The following is a 12217-nucleotide window of genomic DNA, read 5'->3' on the forward strand; positions in this document are numbered from 1 at the left end:
CCCTATTTAAATTAGAAAGAGCGCAGAGAGCCCATCTCAAGGTGTTAACCCCATAATATCCCCAATATTGCCAGATATACTTTAGCTTTTAATGTTATAAACTACCCTCAAACAACACACTATCAGGTAAGCACTGCCTAAGCCAAGAAATTCAATGATTTGTGCATGCATCCGTACGAAGTCGGGACGGTTCGCTAGTATTAGTATAAAATAATAAAATGACATATTTATTTTTAGAAAATACATTTAATTTCATATAATTTCATGGTACACTCTTACATAATAGTATAATAGTTATTAAATATACTAATATATTTTTAAATAATGTCTGGTAACTCTTAAACATCACAATAAAATTTTGAATAAGTAAATAATACTGAGTTTATAAAACTATGGAGAAATATAAACAAAGGTTATATATTTTCATGATTTTATTATTTATTGCAATTTTCACTTATTTTCCTCATTTTATGTTTATGATTAATTCATGATTGTCTGTATTGTAAAGTATGTTAATATTTTATTAAGCAAGACTTATTACGTAAAATATAAAATTATAAAGAGTTTTTAATGAATGATTAATTTCATTAATGTTTTTTTAAACAATAACATTACTTATTCTTTTATTGTAAAAAAGCATTTAAGAGATTCTTCTTCTTCAAATAAATAAAATATTAATCAACATTTGGCATCAAACCCGAGAAATGAAATTCACATTTTTTGTAACATAATATAGAAATTATAATTACAGCTTAAAGCGATCAAACATGAGTCAAGATAAATGTAATGAGTTATAACATTTATTTAAATATTAATAACTATTTTATCTTAGTAATATGCGAAGATTCGAACGCGCAAAGAAAATAGCAAATGATTCTAAAATTTTCCAATTTCTGGAGTAATTTTCTTAATTTTTCTATTCGTAAGAACGCTCTACGAACGTAAATAGCCGAATATTCATAAGGTATCCTATATCTATTAAAATATATTTTCTTTAATTATCTCCTTCAGATTTAAGCCAAATACAGTAATCTCATAATATAAAGCAAATATCGTCATTTCAACCCAAAAGGTTCCGTTTTGAGGTCAAACTGACAATTTATTCATTGCACCGAGCCAATTTATATTATTTACTATTTAATATACTTATTACTATAATTAATTAATCATTTTTATATCAGTATTTTTTTTATTTATATTGCTATATTTTGAGTCAATATTTAATCGAAAAAGGAAATGAATTGTATCGAAATCAGAAGAATAGGTTCTGTACTATAATATTACTCATAAAATAGTTTAAATTGAAATTAAGTTAAAAAGGTTATAAATAATTTGTCTGAATTAAAGAATTAAATTGATATAAAAAACTTTTTCTGAGTTACTATTTATGAGCTATTAGAACAACATTTTCAAAATTATATTTTTTTACTTCATTAAACTTAAACTTTAAAAAAATCACGGATATCACTAATACTGATTTTATTTTTATCATAAAAGTGTCTAAACTAGAAATACTACATTTAAAATAAATGACGAAATTATTAAAATTGAGTTTTTATACTTTCCTAGCGGTTTCTAAAATAACATCTGCCTTCGTGCTTCTCTCTCTTTCTAACAACCTTCTCCTTACTTCTCCGGGATTATATCTCTTTCTATATACCCTTCTCACTCTCCTTACTGGATTGACATTTCTAGCCTTAATTATCTTTTTAATACCAAAGTTGGTATTATTCAAAATCGATGGAGCTCTAGAATCTTCTAGAAATCTAAACGATTTAGCTTTTCGGGTAGCATTTGAAAAGATCTCCCTTTGTTCTCTTATACTTGCGTCATAAAATACTTTTCCATTAACGATGGCTTTACGTATATTTTCTGTTGTGCTCAATATTCTTGGTGGTCTTACGAACGTTGTTTCGCTCACTTCTAAGCTTTTATCATTATATTTCTCTCTTTCTATTTCATCTTTTGTCACCCTTTGAATAACTCCTTTTCTTTCCGATGTAGGAAATTTATTTCCGAAATTAAAATCCACTAAATCTTTGTCAACAGCTATATTCTTGGCTTCCAGTTCTTTTTGTGAACGTTTTTCTAGAACTAATTTGGACCCGCGTCTTGAAGCTACCAATCTTCCTATAGCCTCTATTTGTCGCTCTTCTGCTTCTAAAGTTCTCAAATCAGACAGCTTATCTCCTTTTTTAGCATCCTCAATATCAAACACTTCAATTGCTGTAAAATCATCTAATTTATCATCAATCCCTTTTAGATTATCACTTACTTTGTCTTCCTTAACATTTTCTGGCATTACTATTTCTACAATTGAATTATTGGTTTTGATTATATCTTCTTCTTTAATTTCAGGTTTGATTGGATCTTTTAATATATTAGGTTTAATAGTGGTGGTAGTAGTAGTAGTGGTACTAGTTTTTAGTTCATCTGTATCTATGCGAAATATATCATCATTAGTATCATTTTGCAAGTCTCTAGTTTTTTCATCTCTTTGACTTCTACCTTCTACTCCAAGATTACTATTATCTGTTGGTTTATTTGTAACAACAGATGGAATAGGTTCTCTAGAGGGTACAATTGGCGGTAGAGGTTCATTTGTGGGGTTCCTTGGCGGTGGGTTATCTCTAGTAGGATTTCGGGGTGGTAACGGTTCATACCTTTCAGTTGTAGTTGTTTCGTTGTACCTAAAGTACGTCACATTCGGTGGAGGACCTTTATGAAGGTATGCTACTGGCCAGTATCTGAAATAAACATAATCATTTATAATATTGAGATTATAGAATGAGATTCGCTATTTAAAGCAAAATTCTGGAACATTTTATAGAAAAGCGACATATAATTGATATGCATGTGGTTGTGAGAGAGCTCATGAACATGTCATGATTAGGTGAATTATTTTCCCATCAAACAAATTATTCATTTCAATTTAGACTGTATATGAGAAGAATATTATCGAAGTAATTCAGATAAAAACAATGAGATTGTGTTACCTGGGTACACCAAGTCCTCCAGGAAGGGGAGGATCCAATTCTGGAGGATCATGCGGTGATAAAGGTACCCAATGCCCTGATGGTGGACGTGGGTAGTGGTGGTGATATTTGATATGTGGACGATTGGCAGTTGGGACTCGAGTATATCCTGAAAAGATTAAACATACTATATTATGTATTTAAAATATGTTGTAGAGTAATTCGGTATGTTGTACACATGTAGGTATAGAACATATTGTGGAGACATAAATACTGAATAATAAAATATATTAATTAAAAAGAAGATTCTGTGATGTTGATGTAATAAATTTTAATACTCCAAAAAAACCAACAATAAATTCTTCACATAATGAAATAAATCTACAGAGAAATTAAAAAAAAGAACAGTGACTGTTATATAGTAATTCTTATATTGTATTATATAGTTTAGTATCAATTGTCTATGACTATCTCTAACCATTTTGATACCCTTAAATTTCAAATAAGAGATTTAAGTATATTAACGTTAACAATTTGAAGTTGTAATTACTTCAAAATGCCTCAAAATATATCCAATATAATTTATTAATATTTCTTGCAATACAATCATATAACTAATACATATTATTTCATTTAACTATGACAATATTAATACAAAACAGCTAATTACCTGGTAATGGATTTCCATACTGGTCATAGTATGCTTGTGGTCCATTTTTATATAGGTTATCCCAATATCTACGATCATTTTCTGACAAATATGGCCCTAAGAAAGGTCCTGGTCTATCATTATTAGGAGGTTTTCCTCTCCAAGGTCTGCTCGGATATGGACGGGGCTGATCATCTGAAATTGTGCATTAATTCTAGACTAATTAAACTACCACCATCCCTTAAATAAGTAAATAAAATTAAAGATATTCAAAGCCTTCCTACGCCATGAAACATAATAAAAAATTACCCTCTTTTCTCAGAGATAGATAAATATAGATATGAACAATACTAAGCAACAAATATGATAGAAACTATAGGGGTTTCAATAATTTAACCTTAAAAAGAATTGATGGTGGCATATTGAAATTATATATACGACACTTGTTTCAATTTAAACTCCATGTGTCTTGATTTCAATTAATAATTATAAATTCATCTACATAATCATGACGTGGTATATTTTAACTTTTATTAAAAAATTTTCATATATTTATTTCAATTATAATCGTTGTAAAACCAATGGTCCTACATTATATTTATTACAACTTCATATTTAATAATTTTCTGCAGGAAATTAATAAAAATACATTGCGTATTATATTCGATAATATTCCAACGCTAGTTCAGTACAAATCACTAACCTCTATGTCCTTGAGAGGGATGAGGCACGTTGTGTTGATGATATGGGTAGTATTTTTCACTACACGGTCTCCATTGATCATCTGTTGGGCCTACATAGCACCTGAAATTTAGTAATTCTTAATAATTTACGCTATAGGTAAACCTAATTATTTGTATTCTCTGCTATAAAGGACATTGTATATTTGGCGATAATAAAAGAATTCGATCTCCATATCTTATAATATTTAATTATTAAAATGTTAAAATATTTTTTCTGTTTTGCCCTGTATATAATAGGTTTTTAATTACGTACGGAGCAGTTCGTTACATTAGTTCAGTTGATTCCTTACAGAATCAAAGTATTCTATAGCCGATTTGCATCAGATGTTTTAAGATCTATTTACACAAAACAGACTATTGGATATTCGTTATGTATGGAAAAAATGACACAAGGTAATCGGAATTCCATCATTATCGAAAAGTATACATACATAGAATGGTGCAAGTGCAGTTAAATTGGTTGCGGCCCATAAAAATCTCACGTCTCAGTTAGCCCTCTATATACTCTTGTATATGTAAGAAATCTTTTCAGTTATACTCAGAAGATAAATATTTATTGACTTCAACGCTAGAACTACTGATGATGAACTACTGATGTATCAGGTAGTTAATAAAAATAGAACAAACGTTACTAACAGTATTAATGTTAGAAAAATCGTTTATATGGAATCTATACAATTCTTTGTATTGTCATTATTATAATAGATATGGTGCTGATCATTAAATTCACCTAAAACACTCGATTCTCGCACGGTGCGAACATTTGTATTCATGAATATAATTGCTGATATCGGTCAGGTTGTTTTCTATGTATACTATGTATGTATTTATAAATAAAAATCTAAGTATTTGCATCAGTTTTGTAGTACCCAACACAAACTCTGTCTATCCTGAGATTAGATGGCACTGTGTTAATTGTCTAGGCCTATTTATTACTATTGAAAACTTAAGTATCAATATGTTATAACTATAAATACATGAATAATTTAATTGACAAGATATTTGTTAGTCTTTCATGCAAAAACTACAGAACGGATTTTGATGATATAATTAAAAAAAATATTATATAAATTGGGTGATATATAATGATAAGGGCGTAATTTAATAAAAGATACTTCAAGGGAGTCTTATATTACCAAGGTTTATGGAAGCCTTCACTATAACCGCAACGGTGGGTCGGTGCACAACAATAATCCCATGATCCTGTAATATAAATAATTAGTGTATTTGTATACATTATATAAACGGAAAATTTACCATGGATAATAGCAAAAGACAGGGTGTCGAAATATCGGAAGATCTTCCACATAATATTGTGGTTGAACAACTAGGTACCGCGATAGTACCCGAGCCAGAACCTAATTTCGTCAATCATTTCCTCTCGGCCGAAAATTTCTACAATGGTTAAGTTAATTGTATAAGAAGCGTAGTTAAAACCAGCAATGGTCCCGAGTGTATTTACCTTAAATTTTCAACCGGGAAGAAATTGTGAATTGCATCTCTCTCTCGCTTTATACTGACAATGTGAATATGCCACGGCAGCGCCGGTACATTATTGCTTTCGGCATCAGTAATCTTCCTTTATGAAGGTAGACAGCGTATTGGTGGGAACTCAGCCCATAAACGCCTTGAAATTCGCATTGTGACTCGACTCCAGCTGTATTGGTATGAAATGAACACTTACCGACTTCTCCTCCCTCTGGTTCACAGGCCCAATGACCAGCCACCTGGTTCTGAGCACATGAGGTACCAGCTCGACATGGGAACCCAGATACCGTAAAATGTCTCCATGATACAGCAACTGTAATGCAGGAAAAATATATGTATACAAAGACAAGAATACGAATAAAATATTTCTTTTAATAGAAACAAATAATGGAAAATCAATATACTTTTATAATAAAATATGTCATAGACATTGTTTAAATGAGAAAGTGTATCTGTCTGTATGTCCGAAGATAGACTGTATTATGAAGTTCGTCTTATCCTTTATGTAAAAACAGACAAAGTCACTACTAATAGCTTGTAATAATATAATGAAATATAAAAAATACCAAAATGGTATATAAATATACCAATATGTATATTTATGTAAGTAGAATTATAAACAAACTAACGGCCCATTTCAAAGTGGTTACGTCACCTACATATATATGAATATAACCACTGACATTATAAAATATATTTAATACAATTATAGCAAACATTGACATTTAAACTATTTTTCACCATTTACAATTAAACAGACTAATTAATTATTACTTAAAAAAATAAAACAAAAAACATGATATCTTTATTAATTATTTAAATGTAAATAGAAATTGTTACGAATTAGTTAATTATTTGTACTATGACAGTTAACTAAACTACAATAACGCTAACTACTACTAATGTAAAGTGTATTAGATATTCACAAAACAAAACGTAATATTTAGTTAATAATATTAAATAAATCTTGATATAAAAAGACAAATATATCTAATAGGTATATAATTCACTAAATCTTTACTTTATTTTCAATATTTTTATGTAATTCGAAGGACAAACAAGCTACCAGCCCACCTGATGGTAAACGGTAACAGTCACGACAAACATGAACAGCATCACGGATATCATATTATCACGTGATAGAATGGCAACGCATGAGTTTCCATTCTAGAGGACTGTCATGCTTCCTATAAATTATATAATTCCATGATTAAAATAGTGAATTCGAGGTTTAATAAAACTGTATATAAATTATTTATATTACTGTTTTGTTTAGTGAAGTGTTAGTTAATTGATAGTAAACTAAATCTAAATTCTGAAGTTTAACTACGTGAAATGAATTTTAGTTTATGTTGTTATCAAATAGTTTTAAGTAATCTTGCTGTCCTGTAAAATAAATTTATTATTATTTAATTAAAAAAAAATCGGCCGATAATCATAAAATTTAGATATACACTTAGCCAGACCACAGATAACACAATATCACATAGCCAGATACAACAATAGGGCAGCGGGGGGAAGGAGATTGTTAGTAATAATTTCGACTTTCTAGGTTGACTTCCACGCGGCTCCCCCTGAAAACAACGTGGTAAATTGCCATTTCCCTAATTGACCTGACTTCATTCTAATTTTATCATCTTCCATTAGTGCCCCGCCAACGTAAACCGTTAGCGCAGGCTGGTGCATCATTCCATTATCATCCATAAGAGACAATAGGGCGACAGTTTAAACACACTACTATGGATCTCCGATCCTGAGAGACGTTTGTTTAAACTAGCAACAGACAAAATTACATACTTTTTTCTTTAAGTAATTGAATTAGCTAACAAGCTTGATGGTAAGCAGTAACCATGGCCTATATATATGAACAGCACTACGGACATCACGTTATCATATGACACCCGTGATACCACTCATGCGTTGTCATTTCAGAAGACTAAGATGTCATGCCTCTTATCCAGTAATTTCATTCTACTTGATGAAATTACATTCTTTTTATTCTATTCTTGTTTCAAAAGACCGTAAGTAGACCGTAAATAGGTACACAAAGAATCTAAAATTTGTTACATAATTAAAAATGTGTTTAATAAATTATTTTTCCATTTCATTTTTACACTCATGTTATGGGATTGTGAATTCTATACTTCATATTCATAAGTAACATGAAAAATACTTACTGTCTTCACGATCAATCGGATAACCTGGTTTGGGCTTCGGTGGTCCATACTCGGGTTTGGGTTCGTGTGGCAAATACCCGGGTTTGTAACCCGGTTCTGGAGGCGGATATCCGGGCCTGAAACCCGAGTCGGGCGGATATCCGGGTTTAAAACCGGGCCCACTCGGCTCCGGTCTAAAGCCTGGTTCCGGTAAATACGCTGGTCCGCTTGGTTCTGGTCTGAATCCGGGTTTGTAAACTGGGTAATCGGGTCCAGAAGGTGCAGAAGGCCTGTAGTCTGGTGGATAACCAGGTTTAAATCCAGGACCAGTAGGTTCAGGATACACAGGTTTTAATGGTGGTTCGGGTTCAATATACCCGGGTTTATATCCAGGCCCGCTTGGTGGACCAGAAGGAGAGTATGGCACATCTGAAAACACATTTTTATCTTTTTATATGTACATATAGTGCTACTCGTTATTCTTCTTTATTCCCTACCAGAGGAGGCCTCGGTGGTCTAGTGGTTAACCTTACTTCCCATGGTCGCGGGTTCAATTCCTCGGTACAAACATTTGTATTGTTTGTGTTGGTTTTGGTGTTTTCTGTTGGTTTGATTGTGATATTACCTCCAGCTGTGGGTAAATACCCTGGTCTTCCAGGGCCTGAAGGACGGTCATCATAACTTGGGCCTGATGGACGTGGCAGCTCATTTGACGGGTCACTGAAAACAACGTTTTAAACAAGATTTATATGAAACAAGTTATGGAAGTTCTGCTTTTGTAAGCTGATATTTAATCGAATTAGGTGTTATTTTGCGGAAGTCCATTTCACTACTCCATGGATTTATACTATTTTGTTTAATTCCGCTACAATTAACATGTGTGAGACTACGAATATTCGGTGCAGAAACCTGACCAGCGCTACGACCTTCTCCAGTGGTGATCAAATTCCGACCGTTATTGAGTCTACACCCATATCGCGACACGTGTTTCCCCTCTGAACGAGGCATCATCAGGCGTCAGTCATCAGTCTCATCGGCGAGGGTGGTCACCCCACCGCACTTGACCCGACGAAGTTCCACGTCCCCGAGCGCCTTTCCAATAATCGGCTCGCTATAGAATGGGACTGTTGTATTTAACACTAGCGTGTTAACTGTGCAACACTAGTGCGTTCGTGCGTCTAAACAACAACCTACTCTGCTCCATCTCTCTTGGATATTCTGCTCTGTGCCTTTTTACTTGCTACGACACATGTATTTTTCTAATTAATAAATTATATTTGTAAATTGCTGCTTTCCTATTATAAAATGCAATAGGGACTACCATTAGATCCAGCATCTCTGGAATATGCCATTGGATGATGGACGATGTACCATCTTGAAGTTTTTAGGTAGGAGTCTTACAATAGCCGTTAGCATCTCCCGGGGCAGACGGCTTACAATTAGTTTGGTTTAACTTATTTCCCATTCAAATTACAATAAAAAAAACTTACTCATACTCGTTCTTCCCGTGTACCTTCCTCCAGCACTGGCCATTGAAGAGATCGAATGCGAAAAGCCAGTCATCGACAGAATGCTCGTAGTCAACTCCTCGCTGAAGATCGAAGAGACGGATATCTGATAGGAGACAATTATCTGTGCCTGGTGGTACCTTGTTACTGAAACGAGAAAAACCTTTAATTATAACAAACACACAGACAGACAGTCAAAAATTGAAAAAAATGTTATTTTGGTGTATGTACCGTATTTATATTCATATGCATGTAGTAAAAAATGGTTATTTCAATATTACAAACAGACACTGCAATTTTATTTATATGTATAGATTATTCGAAAAAAACTCAACGTGAAATATTTATAGAGATCACTGTATCATCAAAAATAAATATACCTAAAGACTATACAATAAAAACAAATAAATATCACGAACTAATAAAACGAATTAACAAAAATGGCTATGTGGTTTATATGGAATCGAAGTGGATGTGAGAGGTATACCAGCGAAATCTCTCTACAATCTCTAAAAGATCTTAGCCTGACTAGAACTGCAGTGGATTCTGTATTAGAACGTGTACCTAAAGCTGCTCTGGCAGGGTCCTACCAGATTTAGCTGGGTATGGAGAGAAATATGAGCGGTGAAGGTGGTATGGAGAGAAATATGACAGGCATAACATAAAAACAATGATAGGGACAATGACGGGCCACTGTCCCTTAAACAGACATTTGTACACAATAGGTGCTACAGACAGTCCCCTATGCCGGGGCTGCTTTGTAGCCGAGGAAACGGCCGCTCACGTAATCCTGGAGTGCGAAGCAGTGACCACACAACGAAATCAAATCCTCGGAACGGTGAGGTCGCTCCGAGAAGCCTGCGAAGACACCAGGAGACTTCTGCGCTTCTGGGAGGAGCTTGGCTGGCTACGTTAGTAGCCTGGCTCTACACGCACAACGGCCCGAATGAGAGGCCAATTGCGGAAAATGGAGTCCAACCTACCCTACCCTACCCTACCCATGAGCGGTGAACGTGAATGTTGACATACGTCGGCAATTGGACCCCTTAACCTACACCCGGATCCCAAGAACTGCTCAGAGTTTCGCTTTGTGCCACACGATGGGCCTGTTTCCCGTGCGGTAAATCTATAGAACGCTAAGAATTTCGTTTCCCATAAATATGCTTACTTGAAAGAGAAAGAGAGGCATCTAAATGGTGCATCGGTGCATGCAACTCCACACGCCTCCTCTGTACGAACACGTGTCGAACCCCGGACCGCCGAGTTTTTCAGTCGCGCTGCACTATCGTATTGTAGGTAGCATTCTGTCAAATCAAATTAAAATATCTTTATTAATGTAGATCTATTCAGATACAGATTGAAGTATATGTGGGAATGAGAAGGAAGCATTATGTCGTCTCTAGTCTGTCGTCGCACACTGCTGGCGTCATGCAGCATTAAGAACAATGGTGTGTGTCTGAGAACCGATAATTAAGGAGACAAATTGTATACTTATGATTAGTCTAATCTGCCGTTATTTCAGTATAATAATAATAACCCTGGAGAATTCACACAACGCTATCTAGTCCCAAGTTACAACTTTGTATGGATGAATGGATTTTATGGATGCGCCTTTATAATATTAGATATGTATGAAACTCGAAGAAATATGTACCTTAAGGTAGAGTTTGATTGATTTTAATTTAAGGTAAACTTACGTGTCTCTCTATGCTGTGTATCATCATACAATGCTGGTTCACAGCCTCTTCCGTAGTTCCCTCTTGAGTACAATTCATGTCCAGCCGTGGGCCGCAGACCTCTGTTATTTTCCAACGAAGTAGGTGGAGAAGAAGTTAAGATGCAGTTCTCTAAATCATCACCTATTGTTGGAGCGTCGAATCTGTAAATAAAAGCATTATTCATAAGTTTTATAGATTTTATTGGATGTAAAAAAACAATCAATATCATTTTGACATGACGGCCTCGGTGGGTGCCTGGGATATTGTAATCACTAATTACTAAGATTTCTGAGATAAATATATTGATTCTCAATTTTTACCTTACATTCTTATGTACTTTTTTAATAAATCATAAATAAATAAAGCCTATGTCAAAAGACACACTTAAAGAAGAAAATATATAAATATCTAGAGATACTTTGAATAAATTACCTGAAACTAAATCCTCTACAGAAGAATCCATGAGCACGGATACATTCAGCTTCACAGGCACCGAGACCAGCGACTGTGATTGCTCCTCTTACAGCAGCACCACTCACCGCAGCCCCGGAACGCACATGCCAGAAACATTCTAGAAGATACACATTACTCTTGAAACTTATATCAATAGTGTTAGACTAACAATGAGATTCACTTACTCACAGCGGCAGGTTTATATACTTACTTAAATTCAGAGTCTTGCATCAAAACAGTTCAGCAGCTTATGCCGTGCGTAAGGTTATACAGATACTGTATAATATATACCATATAAGGTTACATAGTATATATTATACAGTATACAAATACTGATACTGCTACTTTAGTTATTTTCATAGTCTATGGTATTGTGGAATTTATTATGAGTAAAGGTTGCAGTTATTAAAACTATATACATACATATTACAAAAACGGGCCATTGGAGCGATTTACTGTATGAGGAGTCATGACTTATCAAGAGAAATTCAAAGAGGCAAATATTCTCACTGATGCTTCTCAATTTA

At 33.7% G+C, this 12217-nt stretch overlaps 1 protein-coding gene across 1 annotated transcript in view; it reads right to left on the minus strand.

Moving 5' to 3' along the window:
* Positions 1–1434: 1434 nt before the first annotated feature.
* LOC131855209 (uncharacterized) overlaps positions 1435–12217 on the minus strand; it is a 42725-nt gene continuing 31942 nt past the window's right edge. Inside the window, exons 10-21 of the mRNA XM_059206452.1 lie at positions 11670–11808; positions 11217–11398; positions 10688–10823; positions 9502–9666; positions 8637–8731; positions 8033–8440; positions 6052–6168; positions 5504–5570; positions 4328–4428; positions 3646–3819; positions 2997–3144; positions 1435–2747 (exon numbers count right to left, since the gene is read on the minus strand). Coding sequence (XP_059062435.1) covers positions 1556–2747; positions 2997–3144; positions 3646–3819; positions 4328–4428; positions 5504–5570; positions 6052–6168; positions 8033–8440; positions 8637–8731; positions 9502–9666; positions 10688–10823; positions 11217–11398; positions 11670–11808 — 2924 coding nt within the window. The 3' untranslated portion in view covers positions 1435–1555. The remainder of the gene's footprint in view (positions 2748–2996; positions 3145–3645; positions 3820–4327; positions 4429–5503; positions 5571–6051; positions 6169–8032; positions 8441–8636; positions 8732–9501; positions 9667–10687; positions 10824–11216; positions 11399–11669; positions 11809–12217) is intronic.

The sequence above is a fragment of the Achroia grisella genome, unplaced genomic scaffold (assembly GCF_030625045.1).
Source record: "Achroia grisella isolate CSIRO2021 unplaced genomic scaffold, CSIRO_AGI_Agris_v1 utg1360, whole genome shotgun sequence".
Taxonomy (NCBI): domain Eukaryota; kingdom Metazoa; phylum Arthropoda; class Insecta; order Lepidoptera; family Pyralidae; genus Achroia; species Achroia grisella.